Genomic DNA, 18122 nt, shown 5'->3' with positions numbered 1-18122 from the left:
AGGAAGAAGTTACTGTACACTTTAGGGGGCTTAGAGGGGGGTTGCTTAGATATGTAGATTAGAGTTAGATGCTATGTCAGGAGTAATGACAGTGACATTAGTGTTTTGGGGTCATTTTAGGAATTGGTACCAGTGGAGTGGGGTGGTTTGAAACAAGGAGGTTTTTGGACTAAGTTTAATTAGTTTTGGTTGGCTCAAGTTGAAAAGTTCATTGAACCTCCGCATTTAAAGGAGCTCACTCAACCCCAAATGAACATGTTCACCTCACCTCAAAATAAAGTGTTTCTGTGCAGTGTTGTACCAATAATAGGTACAAAGAGCACCAGACAAACTAAAAAGGAACTGATTAGTTGATTGAAAGAAAAAAAACACAAGAGCAGTGGTTGTAAATATGATGCAGCATGTGTAGAACCATTAATGGCGAGCAAGAAATTACAGTTCAAAAATCACTAGCTTGTAAACTTTTTTGCTGCTACTAATTCAACAAGCGACTGGATTTAAAAAAACACTTTAAAGTTTGTGTTCCAGCAAATGTCGTAAATAGCAAAATACAGCATCTACTAGTAGGGGAAAAAAAACCTTCACAAATGTAAACCAGGCTTGAAATTAATTAAAAAGGTAGTTTAAAAAAAATCAATTGAAAGCAGATTAGGTTTAAACTATTTCTTAATTTCAGCACATACCTTGGGATTTATCTATTACTACCGCCTTAGCTTTGTTAATATTCCCTAATAAAGCAATCACAACATCATTAAGCAGGCACTTCAGCACTGTGAGAGGCAGTTTCAGAATCTCGCCATTGCCTCTGGCAACTGAATGATCCAGCAGAGAATACTGTTGAATCTATAACAGTAAAATCTTTCCTGTTTTCCATTAAAAAAACAGGAGTGGATACAACAGTAAAAGTAGCAGTACAAATTAGGTAAGTCCTATTTACTTCATAAAATGTGTATAAATTACATAGAAGGTAAGGAAACAATAGAAGATAGATACAGGAGGTCATCTGTATCAGGTAAGGATGATCAAGTTACCAAAGTGTCAGCTGTCAGGGTCATTCAGGCAACTGTGTGCAAATTAGTATATGAAATATAAACAACACTACATTCTCCCTCCTCCATATCCAGTTGGCACCTGTTAGAATAACAGAACACATAACGAATACATTGGAGATGCAAGTGCCACATTTGATGGTACATATTCAAAAGAGAAATTTTTTAAAATACACCACCAATTGCAGAATGATGAAAAGGGGGAATAAAGCAACAAAAAGGTAAAACTGCCAGTTCACTGCTCTTGCAGCTGGTGCCTCCAGAAGTGACAAGCTATGAACTAGCAGAACTAGAAGGGCTGCTAAAACAACAGGTGTAACGAATTACAAGTTAACAAATACCCCAAGCCATTGTGTAGGTAACTTCAATTAGAGTATTTTTTTTGCTACTTCTGAAGATGTGGTCTTCAATAACAGCAAACTGCTGCATTTTTTTCCCCATCCTTTATTTAACCTTTTTGTCTTTCTATTTCTTGTTGTTCAGAATTCTGCAACTGGTGATGTATAACTCATTTCTGATGGCTCTCTTGAACAATAACTCCTGTTGAGAAATCTTGAAGAATTATCTTAATGCTACATCGTTATCGGCGTACCTTGTAATATGTTAACCCAGGAGTGTGGCAACCCTGATGGAACAGTTACATCTGAAATGTCAAATTAGATTGCCAGCTGGAATACCTGGCTATTTAATTGGATAGTTCAAATCTAAACAACTGGGTTGGAATTTTTCTCCCCAAGCCTTAATGAGGATAAAATCCCCTCCTTGGATCCCATGCTGTCCTGTTACTAAGTATAGGGATGTCAAGACATAATTTATCAACAGTATTATTAAAACACAGAAGAATTCAGTATTGGGAATAGCTTGTCCAAGGTCACCAAAATAAACCTCCTTTCGCTTCTCTGTAAAGGAGTGGGTAGTATTTATAAGGGAAGTGACCAACCCTTGGTGCAAGCTTGGAACGTATGAAGCTTGTCCATCATCAGTACGTCTGTGGCAACCTAGCCCTGTTTTAATAAGGGCAAACCGTGCTGCTAGGACATTTGCCTCAATTTCCCCTGTGTCAATCTTTCACGCCAACCGCATTAAATGGTTACCATGACACATGGGGTGAACAAAGAAGCAAAGCAGTAATTACAGGCGTGCTGCACAGTTCATGTTCCCATGGTATATATATTAGATGTGGGACTTTCCTGAGCCAACCGCAGATTATTGCTCGAGGAATCGGTAATAATGACGCTGCAACAGTGGGCGTGTGCCGTCGCGCATCGGCCTGCGATGCACTGACAGGTGGGGACAGCACGGATGCTCCTGACAGCAAAAAGAAAGCCCAGAAGTGAATGAAATTCCCAGGTAAGATGAAACAGTACGTTATTAAACAAAGTAACAGCTGTCAGGGAGTGACCTGAAAGGCTGTAATCTGAAAAGGATGAGCTACGCTCCAAATTTATTCTCATGCTTTATGACGCCACCTGACGCTGTCCCAAGATTAGATTACTTCCTTGTAATCACTCCCAATATTCTACAGATCATGACATCCCTATACGTAACTAGACACCTTTCTGCCCCCAAACTTTACAAATCAACTTTACTACATGACGTATCTCATAACTAACCCAACTAATTCACAGAACAACAGCCAATCACCACAGCTCCTTCACAGTGGGGTGGGGGGTTGGGGGGAAGGAAATATCAGTAGAAAGAGATGGGTTGACTTTACCAGTACAATGTAACACGGTTCACACAAAGAACACAATGGTAACATTCACTTTGGGAACAGACTTCAAAAAGCCAACAGCTCGCCAAGAAAACAAGCTCTCTGCTGCTTTACGTGCTTTATGAACACCCGAAGGATTCTTCTTGAAATCTGGATTTCAGCTTTAAATACTGTGCGAGGAAGAAACCGCCAGGATCTCAGTTTCCCATCTATTGCTTCTTGTTCTGACTCACTTGGAGAGCGTTAATCACACTGTTGATATTTTCTTCAGGTACCTGGAAATAAAGGAAGATCATAGGTAAGAGGATAGAAAGAAACAAGACAATGAAGCATTTAATGGACTCAAGTAAGCAGCTTTTAAATGTAAGCTATAACATTAAATTACTTAATAGAGGCTTTCTCGTTGGCTCAAAATGAAAAGTCTCTGATCCATATAGACCAGAATGGTCCCAAGCTTGATTCCTGGTCTGTGCTGAATGACTGCAAAGTGCTACAATGCCCTCAGGTTAGAGAAAGAAATATTAGCCCAGATTCCCACTCATGATGACTATACAGGCACCCTTAATGGAAGTGCACATGTGGACAGCAGGTGAAGACTGGAGTGGGCACAGGAGGGATGTCTGGTGCCGCAGGGATCAGTGCTGGAGCCTCAACTATTTACAATATATATCAATGACTTGGATGAAGGAACAGAGTGACTTGTGGCCAAATTTGCTGATGATACAAAGATAGGTGGAAAAGCAAGTTGCGATGAGGACACAAAGGGCCCGATATTAGGAGGGAGGCAGGTTGCCAGCGGGGGGTCGACTGGGCGCGTGGGTAACCCGCCCAGTAAAATCGGTGGGTTCCCCACGCGATCGTAAGTAAATTGAAGCCACTTACCTTGGCTTCCGGGTTTCGCGCTGGAATGCTGCGCAGCGGGCGGACTGCGCACCCGCATCATAGGCTGTCAGCTGGAGGAGCCCTATTTAAAGGGGCAGTCCTCAACTGACTGATGCTGCAGAAAGGAGCCAAAATTATGGCATGGAGCAGCCCAGGGGAAAGGCTGCTCCCAGGTTTAATGATGCCTCACTCCAGGTCCTAGTGGATGGGGTGAGGAGGAGGGGGAGGACAGAGATCTTCTCCCCGGCGGATGGGAGGAAGTGGCCTGCCTCTGCCACCACGAAGGCCTGGCTCGAGGTGGCAGAGGAGGTCACCAGCACCACCAACATATCACGCATCTGCATACAATGCAGGAGGCGCTTCAATGACCTAAGTAGGTCAGCCGAAGTGAGTACACTTACTCATTCCCCTACACTCCACATCTCCTTCTGCACTGCCAATACTACTCTATCCCATCACTCCTCACACCCACTCAAAGCTCATCCTCATCTTACCTGCATTTACTTACTTCCCCAGTACTCATCCCACCACTACCACTCAACCCAATCCTCATACAATCTCATGGCTCTATCTCATACTCACCGTCTCATGCATCTCTTTCACAGTCAGGCTCACCCAACCTGCCACTACCTGTGCTGCAGCCACAGGGCATGCATCACGTATGTGTAGTAGGAAGCGTAAGGCAAACGTGTTGTGAGCATGAAGGGGATGCACAAGGGTGTTTGAGGGTTTGCAATGGTTTTTACTTATATCTGATTTCCGATCAACTCACATTACATAATATATTGTCACCACTACTGCCACGTCTTGGCCATTCTTGACTGGCTTGTGCAATAATGCCCTTTCATGAGGTTCTCCATGAACACCCTTGATGTCTCCCATTGGGTCACCCTACAGCGGGTGTATGTGTAGTTGCACGACTATCTTGTGCAGGTGCCTGTTGTGCAGCACTGTGTTGTGTAGCTCCACGTGGCGGAGGTGGACGGCATGCCTGGCGAGGCTGGTGATGTTGCTCGTCCTCCAATGGAGTGATGAATGCAGCAATGGAACCCCCTCCCATCCTGACGGTGTGAGTATGAGGGGGTCCACAAAGTAGGTAAATGTGCTTGGACAGCAGAGTTTAGGGTATGACTTAATAATTTGGAGTGTGGAGACAATGGTGTGGCAGGCAAAATCTTGTCTGAGGTGACAGAGTGCCCCGCTGCAATGAATGATGGTTTACCCCGCACCTGTTAAATGGACCTTTGCAGCTGCCGCATGTCTGTTTAAACAGGGAGTGTTTTCCCCAGCATGGGAAACATGCTCTGGGTAGTCCAAAATCAGAATCCTCCTAAAATCTCCAACTAATGAGGTCTGTAAACGACCTCAAGTGCCCAGATAATGATCTTAAGTGGGATCCCGCCGGCTTTGATTGCCAGTGGGAGTCCCGCATGCGGGGGCTGAACGCGCACTGATTCGCGTCATTGAGTAACCTGGAAGTGGGTGGGTTGGGGCTGGGCTCCGGGCCCACTCTGGGAATCCCCAATTTTAGGAGCCACCCCACCCCCCGCCACGAACGCACCTGCTCGGCCATCCGAAAATTGACCGCAAAGTATCTGCAAAGGGATATTGACAGGTTAAGTGAATGGGCAAAAATTTGGCAGATGGAATATAATGTGGGAAAATGTGAAGTCATCCACTTTGGGAGGAAAAATAAAAAAGCAAAGTATTATTTGAATGGAGAAATACTACAAAATGCTGCGGTACAGAGGGATCTGGGTGTCCTCGTACATGAAACACAAAAAGTCAACATTCAGGTGCAGCAGGTAATCCGGAAGGCAAACGGAATATTGGCCTTTATTTCTAGGGGGATGGAGTATAAAAGCAGGGAAGTCATGCTACAACTGTACAGGGTGCTGGTGAGACCACACCTGGAGTACTGAGTATAGTTCTGGTGCCCATATTTAAGGAAGGACATACTTGCATTGGAGGCAGTTCAGAGAAGGTTCACTAGGTTGATTCCGGATATGGAAGGGTTGTCTTATGAGGAAAGATTGAACAGGTTGGGTCTATACTCATTGGAGTTTAGAAGAATGAGAGGAGATCTTATTGAAACATACAAGATTCTGAGGGGACTCGATAGGGTAGATGCTGAGAGGATGTTACCCCTCATGGGGGAATCTAAAACTAGGGGGCATAGTCTCAGAATAAGGGGTCGCCCATTTAAGATGGAAATGAGGAGGAATTTCTTCTCCCAGAGGGTCGTGAATCTTTGGAATTCTTTACCCCAAAAAGCTGTGGAAGCTGAGTCATTGAATACATTCAAGGCTGAGTTAGACAAATTTTTGATCAGCAAGTGAGTCAAAGGATATGGGGAAAGAGCAGGAAAGTGGAGTTGAGGTAAAAATCAGATCAGCCATGATCTCATTAAATGGCGGAGCAGGCTCGAGGGGCCGAATGGCCTACTCCTGCTCCTATCTCTTATGGTCTTATGGAGGTATTGATTGTCAAGGCTCACAGATAAGATACCATAGGGTGACTGCCACCTGTGGAACCATATCCCAATTCGGATTAGTGACTTCAGAGAGAGCAGGAGAAGAAAAAAGTTAATTATAGCATTAGGCACACTTTAGTTGTGCTCCCCTCTCATGAAAACAGGCTCCTGACTTGTCTTTGTCCGATGAATGGTGAGTGAGACACGTTGAGGGGGTCTAAAATGGGAAGTGGAACAGCAAATGAGGTGTGGCATTACATTCTTAACTAATCGAATACAATTAAACTAATTAACTAATCACATAATTAAAGTTACAATGTAATTAAGGGTAGGTTGTTCACACTGTGATATATTGTCTGTGGCTACTTGAACATGGAAATGTTAGCATAATAGTATAGCCATGAGAGCTCCAAAATGTTTCTTTGTGAGCTGTTGGGTGACGCCATACACCACTATAAATAAACAAAAAAACCCCACTGTAACACTTGCTACGCCACATTAAAGGGGACTTGCCTGTCTTTAACCAGTAACAGTGGTAAGGCAAGCTTATCCTGTCTCTATTGTGGACATCACAAAAGCAATAAGATTTTGAGGACAAACAGAATCTAGTTTCATTTGAACACAGAGTCTGACTGGTTCAACCTGATCCATCAACATCGAGCAGGCTGAGGTAGGAGAAGCTCCAACGTTATTTTCACACTTCACCGGTGCAGGTTGAATTTTAACCAGTATTTAGGATTAAGGCTTTTATTTACTTTTCTTCCTTCCTCTCCTGAAAGTGCTCACTCTAGACAGGATACCATTCCAAAGCCACCGCCAGCCAACTGCTACCTCACCCAAGTAGCCATTCTTCACGCCTGAGCCTACACAGTAAGTGTTGGGAAGCCATCTGTCCAATGGAGGCATACCAGCCGAGCTCAATCCTGTCTTCACCTCATTTTCCATCAAGGGCCAATGCATAGCAAACAGCAGCACCAAATCCTGGTCGATTTTTCCACTTCTTGACCTTGCAGCACTGCAGCCAATTAATTGTAGTGCCCAACTGCTGCCCCAGCTGTCCGTGAATTTAGCACAGATTAGGAATCAGGCTTTAGTCTTACACCAGCAGTGCCTTCACCACTAAGCCAATAGGAAGTTTGTTTCACCCTGTTACAAGTGCTCTTACTGGGGCCTCAGCCACAGAACAACACCCCTGTCTGATGTCACACATGAATTTGCAGCCAGTTTATTTCCCAAATTTATTGCAGCCCCCTCACTGAGGGAGAGATGTTTTGGAGTTTATGGGGAACTAAACAGAAATTCCCTATTGGTATAATAAAGTGCATTGTCTTTATCTTATGCACACAGATTAGTCAGATTATCCACTCCTCCGCCATCGAGATGAATTTGCATTCCATTGCTGTGCTCAGTTAGTTGATCTCAGCCGAGGCAGTGATAGGAAGCTCTACATTCACGCTCAATGCCCTGGGGTTAAGGAGATGAAATCTACCAGGGTTCCTGCTCCTGATTGTTATTTGGTGGCTACTACTGGGAAGTGACTATGTGTGGGCAGGCTCCGGCCTAGCCATTGTCTGAACTCACACATGAGGCACAGGCACTTGGCGAGGTATTCGATGATAACCAGCTCCATGAAACTGGCCCCCGCATGAGTCAATGCCTTCTGAAGGGGAGAAAATTGAGGAGAAAATAATAATAAACTGTTAATCCGTAGATAACTGTGCGTTCTGAAAACACTCAGATCACCCACCCACTCTTCCACATGGAGATGAATTTGCTGGAATAGATTATTTGTATATTTTACTCAGATATAAAGTCTGTTGTTAGATTGCCAGTACAAATACCGTATCAAGGGCAACATTTATGTATGAAAAAAAATTGAATATTTATTAAAAAAATACACAATGATTACTTAGGACAGAAAGAGGTTGTTGTAGAAATAATGACAAAAAAAATCGAAGTCTATGGCTGAGAATGAGGACTCAGCTGTCTCCAAAAAAAATGTGAGCGTACTTACACAATTGGAAAACAAATGGCATATCGTTAACCAGTAAAGTAAACAAGGTTTTAAATGGGAAAAATCTGCAGGGGCACCATCCGCCAACCTGCACAGTAGAGCAAGAGTAGGATATGGACGGGTAACAATTTCTTGCGATATTTGCAGAGGACACAGATCAACAGCTTTGCACTTAAAAGGGGAGGGAAAACAGCAAGCGCAGCAAAAAAAAATTGTGCAAGCTTAGTTCCTTTAGCTTTACGCTTTACCAGACTAAAACAATTAGCAATAATCAATCTGCTGATAAATCACTCTGAATACTAAGGGGTAGTGAAGCAGAGAGCGGGCATGCAAACAGAAAGAAAAACAACATTTTACTCTAATGAACTGGCTATGGTTCAGCAGATTAACCTTGTCAGTAACATCAGCTTCACGCAGTTCACATTCAACAAGCAAGCTCTTGAGAGTCTCGCTGGATCCATGCTGGGCTACAGAAGAATAAATAGTTTTAATAAGTAACAGTAACACAAAGTGACAGGCCTATTTTTCTTGCAGAAAATAACACTGCGGTCTGCCCTTTTGTAGCCAGGCTGTTTAGAAACTTACCAGGGCGTGATCAAACTTAAATGTACTGATGTAGTATGCAGGGATATCAGCGGCAGCCAGGGGCTCTGCTATTTGGGCAACGATTCCACATTCATCTGGTGGGAGAAGTTCAGATCCGTTTAAAACTCAGCACTGAATAACACCCAGCAGTAAACAGAGCACTTAACAGTAATTCCTTCAAATAACTACTGGCCCTTTTTTCTTTTGGGCCAAAGCATAGATTATTGTATGTTGGCAGTTCTCCATTCCTTGCCTAAGTGATTATTGTCCATGTGTGAGCCTAGACACTGAGGAGGGAATCACAGCTGAGCCCAATGCTCTGCTCATCGGACATCTATACATATGTACTCTCCAGCAGGGATAACTGGATTGCAATGAGAGCGGGAACACTGTCTGATTAACTCATTTAGTACAAAGGTAGTGTCCCAACTGCTGACCTGGCTGAGATCAGCTGATTCAGTACAGACTGGAGATTGAACCTGGAATCGTCTGGCCTGTGTAGCACCTCACCACATGGTGCCTTTACCTACTAATCCATCTCGAGAGCTTCTGAATTACATTTTGGCTGTTTATTAATGTCCCCTAAAGTGATTCAAGATTTTATAATCACAAGTTGTGAGTCACGTTATGAAATAATAAAATAGGACATCAGGAAAGATGAGCAGCTTAGGTGAAGAAAGCACCTAACATTGGTTCGGGTATTTACACACACACACACACACACACACTAAATGAATGACTAGAATTAGAATTCTATAGGGCAATATGACCAGCAATAGAAGGCGGCGGCAGAATGCATTGGTCGGACCTCACGTAGAGGATTGTGGTCAAATCTGGTCACCGTGCCACAAAATGCACACACACGCATGAGAGAAGGTGGAGAGTGTAAATAGGGTGAGCTCTGAGGAAAGATTAGAGAAGCTTAAGCTCTACAGTCTAAGGAAGAGGAGGTCTGAAGTGTACAAAATATTAAAGGTAAACCCCAAATATAACTTCAAAGTAAGAGAGGAAAGCAGGACCAGTATTAGGTCGAACTTCTTTACTCAAGAATGGTAAATGTTTGGTGCAATCTGGCAGGCAGGGAGGTACAGAAAGAAACATTACCCATGTTTAAAATAAGTCTGGATGTTATAATATGATTGTTAGGATAGGAACAGGATTGTTTCTGCCTACGGAAGGATCGGTAACCAGAGGACACAGATTTAAGGTGACTGGTAAAAGAGCCAGAGGCGACATGAGGAAACATTATTTGACGCAGCGAGTTGTTATGATCTGGAATGCACTGCCTGAAAGGGTGGTGGAAACAGAGTCAATAGTAACCTTCAAAAGACTTGAAGGGAAAAAAATTATAGGGCTATGGGGAAAGAGCAGGGGAGTGGGACTAATTGGATAGCACGATTGGCTGAATGGTCTCCTTCTGTGCTGTACCCTATGACACTATGGTAACTGCACAAAATACAACAATAGGAATCCAGACCACCAGAACAAAATAACACAGATTGACTGAAGCAAAAAAACAGATCCAAATGAAACAGACTGCATCATACATGTGGAATTACAGTTTAACATAATATACTTAATTTGATATTTTTTCTGACCTGTGTTCATCCATTCTTTTACTATTTACTTTGAAGAGCGATTTAATTTATTCTATGTATCCCTCTTCTTTCATAATCACTCCTATCTTTCCCCAGGTAGTAGTGATAGATGAGAATGAAGTAAATAGCTCTATAGGACTTTGCATCAATTCTTAAAGTTAAGAAAGGGTAAAACTTGAACACTGTAAAGATTTTATTTTGAATCGGAGTCAGGATGCTGTCTCTTTAGAACAATACATTTTACTTAAGTTTTATTTTTAGCAACATCTTAATTCGATATAGGATATGTGCACAGATATAAACAAGCACAGTATAGTCAAACTTTGACCAATATATGCATCTTTACCATGCTCATTATGAACTCTCTGTACGAGATGCCTTTGGAACAACTGCCTTAAGATCTATGAAGAAACCCTAATGGCATTGGGACATGTCTTCAGAAACCCAAATAATCTATTGACCCAAATAGATTTTTGTTCAGTTCGACAGAGGATGAAATTCGGAAAAATTAAGCCGATATAGGCGAACTTTTGTATAAGCAATCTGTGGATTGGACTCGTACCATTAACCCTTCAAATAGTGCAGTATCAAAGGAAACAAGATAAAATTGTCATATTCCTCTATTTATTCAGTTGAACACTGCTTTCAGATACTTCCCCAATTCTACCTCATGATGTTATATCTTGTTTATATATAAAAAAAAGATATATTTAGATTGAAAACCTGGTGCTGAAAGGTTGAAAAGCAACTGCATCAATAGTTTTCTTTGGGGATAGGGAAAGAAGGGCTGGTTCTCAACGATACTAGAATACACACTGGGATTTCAGTCATATTAGTCACATATTTTCAAATCAGAAAAGGATATGATTAAAAACAAAAATAATACTGGTAGCACGGGTTTAAAATTTGTTTTCTCCGAGTAAAAGACCTTCTTGCTCCTCAGAGAGCAAGGGGTTTAAATACTTCGGTGATGTCATCTTTTTAAAAAAAATTCCATGAGTTAGGAATAATCTAACAAGCCCTGGAATCTTAAACAGCCTTGAGAATACTACGCCAACTGGCAAGTGATGCTAAACACAGGTCTGTGGCTTCATTTCTCACTGCTGTGAATGGTCACTTCACTGGGCAGTGAATGGCTGTTCTTTCCCACAGAATGAAAAATGTCCTGTTTTGAGGGGTGTTGTATAATTTTAGGGAAGGCTCCCTGCACAGAATAAACAGAACCTCTCACCAATGGCAAAGAACTCCAGATGCTGTTCCACTCTGGCCAAATCACTCAGGACAGAACATCAGCAGCTCACATTCACCAGTGATTCATTTCTGTTTATTAAAATGAAAGGTACGATTTTGTTCATTCCCTCCACCTCACTCTGTTCTTTTTAGGTTTTCCTCCTAAAAAGAACAGAATGAGGTGGAGGGGTATGCAGACCAGGGACATTCACAGGGTCTGGGAACAGGAGGTGGTGGGGTATGCAGACAGCAATATTCCACATATTTCTGAAGATTTTCATAGGATGCCAATCAATTCATCTCTATAGGAGGGCCCAGAAAAATCTCCTTGTGAATTTGCTTTTAAAATTAAGTAACAAAATGTGGATATTTTGGTGCATTTTTATGTATTTGTGTATATTTGTGTGTGTGTGTGGGGGGGGAGGGGATGAGGGAGAGCAGGAGGTCTAAATATTGAGGACCATCTAAGTATGTGTGAGGGGGAGTAGGGGCTGCAAACTCCTGAGGATAGAATGTACCTTCTTGGTAGATGGAGGAGAATAAACTACACTAGGGAAAATTTCTAACATGGTTAAAACTGCACAGAGGCAGGAATGTTCTGTATTGCATCAAATGCTCCCTTCCAATTGCAGATTTAGTGTTCATCCTATCACAGGCAAAAGAACAGAAAAGTTTCAATCAACATCTGGACTGACCAAAGCCAAGGCCAACTCCAAGGCAGGCTGGTGTCCTCCCATAACATAGTGCCTTCTTCATACGATAGCCTATGATGCTGAATTTCCACGTCTCTCTTTAATATGATTTCTTGACCAGCTAACATTTTCACACTTAGATGGGGCAGGACTAGTCACACTGGCCTTTATGTCCATTGGAAACTGATTGTTCCACTGTAGGCCAATGTTCAATCCAGTTGTCCATCTGAGAACTCTGGAAACTCACCTAGTGAAAGGGAGATAGATTTGAATGACTGTCAAGGTTAGGATTAAAAATTATAAGGCTATGGTTGGGAGCCCAGAGTTTTAGTACCCACAGTAACAGGCTGCTATTGAATGAGGCTTGATAAATATTGGCCGAACTACCACCACCAAAATTGTTGTGTTCTACACAAGAAGCCACTATTTAAGCTTGTAGCGGCGAAACCCTATAAAATTGGGTCAACGCCCATACAGCTTGTACAAACTCTGTAAAAATGTGTGGAAGGACTTGTGTTCTGTTGTTGAATTGCAAATTCTTCAACATGAAGCAAATATTCCAGTTAAAAAAGTCCTTGGCTGCTGTCCTACAAATATAACTCAACTATTTTAAGTTTCAACATGTCAGCACCATATCTAAAAACAGAAAACTAGCGTTGTTCAGATTGAGATGTGAGAGACAAAGAACAGTGTCTCAGTTATATCATATTACATCTCTTTTTGATGTGTTCAGAATACACTTGACAGTGGGGAATGAATAAATGGTAAACTTCCATCTACCATGGGCAGGTAGCTCTTTTCACATCCAAATTGTTGATGCCTGTTCCAGGTAACTAGAGACAGGTGTAAACAGGTCCAGAGATTAATTAGAAACTTAGATTGGATTTGCCTCAGCCCCATCAACATTCTCCTTTAATACTGCACTCTTTCCCAGCTCCCAACATTGTAATTTGTTGCCTCCAAACAGCTCATGATAGCACACTGCTACAGCCTGCTCTACCAGCAAGGGAATGGTGAGTGATGCTGGGGGAGTGGTTGATCAAAGGGGAGAAGAATGGAAGGGGGAAAAGTTGGTTCTAGTCCACTTACGTGCAATCCAATGAATGAGATGGATTGGCAGCAACACCGAAATAAAAAACAATCACTGTACATTCACCAAATGTTTTTTTTTGAAAAAGTTATTTAGATTTTGTGCATTTTCTCCCCTTTCGCTTTCCTGGGCCTCTCCGCCTTGTTGAGGTGGTGGACAACTGGGTCTCCTCCAATGCTGTTCTCAAACCAGCCAACGGAGGAATGGGAGAGCAATCTGGGGCAAATCTGATTTTCCTTCCCTCGCAGTAGGAAAGGGCTGCCTTTTCTCAGCACAGCAGCGCGACTGAGACAAACTCATGTGAAGGGCCACAAGCACAAGCCCACATCTTGCCGCTCTGTGGTGCTGCACATCAGCGCACTAATGCACCGTGTGCTTACGCATATTCTACTCTTTTTTTAAATTCGTTCATGGGATGTGGGCGTCCATGGCAAGGCCAGCATTTATTGCCCATCCCTAATTGCCCTTGAGAAGGTGGTGGTGAGCCGCCTTCTTGAACCGTTGCAGTCCGTGTGGTGAAGGTTCTCCCACAGTGCTGTTAGGAAGGGAGTTCCAGGATTTTGACCCAGCGACGATGAAGGAACGGCGATATGTTTCCAAGTCGGGATGGTGTGCGACTTGGAGGGAAACGTGCAGGTGGTGTTGTTCCCATGTGCCTGCTGCTCTTGTCCTTCTAGGTGGTAGAAGTCGCGGATTTGGGAAGTGCTGTTGAAGAAGCCTTGGCGAGTTGCTGCAGTGCATCCTGTGGATGGTACACACTGCAGCCACAGTGTGCCGGTGGTGAAGGGAGTGAATGTTTAGGGTGGTGGATGGGGTGCCAATCAAGTGGGCTGCTTTGTCCTGGATGGTGTCGAGCTTCTTGAATGTTGTTGGAGCTGCACTCATCCAGGCAAGTGGAGAGTATTCCATCACACTCGTGACCTGTGCCTTGTAGATGGTGGAAAGGCTTTGGGGAGTCAGGAGGCTTTGGCTACTCTAATGTCTCTGAAAATTAGGAGTGGGAATGGTTAAGTCCTAATCTCTGCTGTGGCTACTAATTTTGAAGAGTACTTTTAACTCCAACAATGATCACGGGCTCATGAGGCTTTCTATATCAGTGCTGCTGACACGGGAAGAACATGGAATTTGGATTGATCTGTATTTGTCTGGACAGAGAGGAGGACTTCTCCTTCAAGGAAATAAATCAGGCAGGTACACCGTGTCCCATTAGAAGTATGACTGATGTCAGTGCAATTGCCAATCACCACTGGAAGTGATACAAGAGCCTGTGGGTAGTTTGCCAACTCTCCAAATGGTTAGGAAGATGGACAGAGTTTACATAGTTGTAGAAAAGATTTGAAGGAAATTTGAAGGAGAAACCAGTGAGAAAAAAGAAAGCAAAAAAACTTCATGGTTGTCCCTCCATTTTTACTTGGAGAAAGACCTGATTCAGTTCAGGAACATTTATTAGCAGAACTTGCAACCTTGGTAGGGGCACATAACGGGCGGTATCAGATTAACTGCCCGTTACACACCTCGCCCAATTTTCCTTCTCATTGACTTCAATGGAAAGGAAAATGAGGTGGGATGTATAACGGGTGTTTAAAACGTTCAAGCCGCTGTAAACTTGATCCACTTTACTGACCACCATAGTTGAGAAAAACCCTGACTAATGATAAGAAATCTGTAAGGCAAAATCCAGATTAGTTACATACCGAATCCTAGAGGCTGCCCACCTATCCGAACCATCTTCCACAGCTCACCAGATGCACTCGTAAACAACAGATTGTTTGGAAATCTGGGATGAGATTGGCAAATAAATTGGCTTTAATTGAAATAAACTGAAAAATGAGTCTTTTATTTTGGCTTTAAACAAAGTCAATTCTAAATAAAAATGTAAATAAGTTACTAAGTAATATTAATTACTCTAGCAATACAGCCACTGTATATATAAAAAAAGTGTCAACTTTTCTTCCTGGGCTGGGTGTGTCCTTCACATTGTAGGAGATGGAGGTACAGTTCCATTGCCCATGACATTTGGAATCTGAATGCTCCTGATGCCAGAGGCAATGAGAAACTTGCAGTGAGGTTCTACCAAGGTGCCAGCTTGCCTAGAAATGGGCAGATAGGTGCTCAACTGTTTTCACACTGTGGTTACAAATCCTATCAATACCTTTTTGGAAGCAAACAACATCCGTCTTGAAGTTTGAACAGACATTCTGGATTTTGCAAATGAGAAACATCGTCCACGAAATTCCTGGGGCTGGAAAGGGCGTTAAGTTGTGTTTACAACCGGGGGAGGGGAGGTTGGATGGGAGGCTGGACATGGGCTGGATTCCGGCTCTGCCAGAATTCTGCCCTATTTAAATCAGACCTTTAAATTCTGGTCAGGGGGGCTATGGTCGGATCTTCCATCCATTCCTCCCATATTAAAGGGGTGTGTCATGGGGAATTCCTAAGTTTCCTGATACATTCCTCCCTTTGGGCACTTGAAAGTCCTCAGCGGAACTCATGCCCGTTGAGACCCAGCGTGAACCCCTTTGAGGCCTTCAGACGGTTCCAAACCTTCACTAGAGTAAGGCAATCAATCCCAAAGGAGATCGATTACCTTCTCTAGTCAGAGTGGCTACAGTGGGCAGGTCGGATTGGACCGGGGTGGCTGCTGCTGATGTGCCCTCGTAGGTGTTGGTTGTCCACCCTGGCTATGCAAATAACCCCATCACAGGAATTTGGAACGGGCTCTCTGGCGTTAGGTAAATGCGGGTGGGAGCTCCGCTCCGCCGCACTTATGCCGGTGGGGGAGGCCTCAGGAATTTTCAGGCCATCGTTTTAACAAATTGACGACTGTTCCCCATTGAAATGAGTAATTTGGATATTACTTTTAATTCCATATATGCACTTCATAAAATGGTAATGGTGAGGAATGGCCATGTATATGGAAGCTTTTCGAAGAATTTCTAGTACCTTTGTTGTGTCTGCACATCCATTACCAAGGAGATGTAGCCCTCAATGAGAGAGAAGGAGAAGAAACGAATGTGACCATTTTCATCGCTGCCTATTGCGGAGTCTTTCACACTAGAACCACAATGAATACATAGTGAGATCGAATGGCATTAAGAATCTCTCCACGAGCCCTCTTGTTAACAAGCTTCAACAAACATCTATATGTACATTTTTCCATAATCAAGCATTTTCATTTAATAAGAATTCACATTAAGACATCAGTTTTGTATGTAGTTTGCAGAATTTTTTTGGCTTATGATTAAGTACAATGTACGTGTTTTATGAATGGAAATTTTCCTACCCTTAACTTGATTTTAATCTCTATACCCCACTGGTGGCCATGTAGAAACCCTCATTAAGGACTTATGGTTTGGTTGTGATTTTCTTGTCTTTTTGCTAGTTCCATTTGCTTTTTAAAAAAAAATCATTCTTTTGTGATGTTTCTAACTTACCCATTGGAATAAAACATGACATCCATGAGGAGAGTAGCCACAGTTGGTAGGGTATCAGGGTCCAAGCTGGTAACACAGAACTTGTTACTGGGACTGGACAGTGGATGAATGACAGGCCTTTGAACTGTATGGGTTAGATAAACAACAGCATGCCTTAAAGCCATTCAGTAATGATGATTACTGCAAGCTGTAGTGTGGTACTACTGACAAATGGAAACAGGTTAGAGGTACTGCCATGTACATCGAACATTTCATTCTGCTAATCCCATACTTAACAAACATGAACGGCTCTATAAACACACTGATAACTTCCATATCTAGTGGCTTCTGAAGAGGTTTTGAAGATGTTCTCCCTCCCCCACCACGTGCTATCACCGGCATCACTCTAAACAAGTCTAACAAGGGGCTATCCATAGAGTGTGTGTGTTGGTGGGAGGAGTATTGATTAACATGCCTTCCTCTTATTCTGCACAAGCAAAAAATCTTGCTGGTGAGATAACATTGGCACACCATCCTGGTAGAACCCAAAATGAACTTGGGGGTCAATCATGTGCTGCTGCTGACTGTTACAATTTCGGCTCTTATATAGCTGCAATATCCTTTTTGTGGCGACCAGAACTGTATACAGTATTCTAAGCGCAGTCGCAACAATGATTTATAAAACGGCAATATTATTTCGGTTCAATATTGACCTTTTAATATATCCCACCATCTGATTTGCTTTACTCACTGCCACTGAGCAGGAAGGGGATGATATTTTCCCCCTCTATCTTTACACATAATTAACATAATAACCAATACCATCACGCTGAATGCTTGGTCAGGCCAATGGTGAAGAGTATATAAAGTTCCCATATAAGTAGTGGGTGTAAACTCACCTAGTTTTGGCTTCACAAATCCATTGGTGATTCCTAAGTGGTCAGCAGCAACTGTCTCCCCATTTACTACCCTGAGGATGGTAAATTCCGCTGAGAGAGTGTGCATAACTAAGGGCAGATCTCTTTCCCGTACCTAAGAGTGAAACAAATAGAAAGTAATATAAAACCCCTACTGATGCCATGGATTCTATTCTCCAGACAGGGATGGGAAGATCAACCGTATCAACAAATCTAGGAGATAATTTAATGCAGGAAAACTCACTGAGGCAGGGGAATTCAAAAGACCGTTGTGTCTGAAATTCAGCTCCATGAACAACCAATGCTCAAATACTACATCCCTTTGGCATTTGTAATAAGAAAATTATCTCCGACGACAAAAATGTAATTTTTCTGGTTTTTTTTGTTCACTAGGGTTATCGGGGAAATGGCATTTTGAAACTGTGCATGCGCTACAGATTTCTTTTGTGTTATGAAGCAGAATAA

General features: G+C 42.7%; 1 protein-coding gene across 1 annotated transcript in view; it reads right to left on the bottom strand.

Moving 5' to 3' along the window:
• Positions 1-710: 710 nt before the first annotated feature.
• The window catches only part of LOC137344898 (cytosolic arginine sensor for mTORC1 subunit 2), a 148206-nt gene continuing 130794 nt past the window's right edge, over positions 711-18122 (bottom strand). Inside the window, exons 4-9 of the mRNA XM_068008156.1 lie at positions 17640-17772; positions 16762-16885; positions 16271-16381; positions 15022-15104; positions 8718-8812; positions 711-3038 (exon numbers count right to left, since the gene is read on the bottom strand). Of these exons, the coding sequence (XP_067864257.1) occupies positions 2973-3038; positions 8718-8812; positions 15022-15104; positions 16271-16381; positions 16762-16885; positions 17640-17772 (612 nt within the window). The 3' untranslated portion in view covers positions 711-2972. The remainder of the gene's footprint in view (positions 3039-8717; positions 8813-15021; positions 15105-16270; positions 16382-16761; positions 16886-17639; positions 17773-18122) is intronic.

The sequence above is a fragment of the Heptranchias perlo genome, chromosome 28 (genome assembly GCF_035084215.1).
Source record: "Heptranchias perlo isolate sHepPer1 chromosome 28, sHepPer1.hap1, whole genome shotgun sequence".
In the NCBI taxonomy this organism is placed as follows: domain Eukaryota; kingdom Metazoa; phylum Chordata; class Chondrichthyes; order Hexanchiformes; family Hexanchidae; genus Heptranchias; species Heptranchias perlo.
Note: the sequence above shows the minus strand (reverse complement) of the source record. Positions and strands in the feature narration are given on the sequence as shown.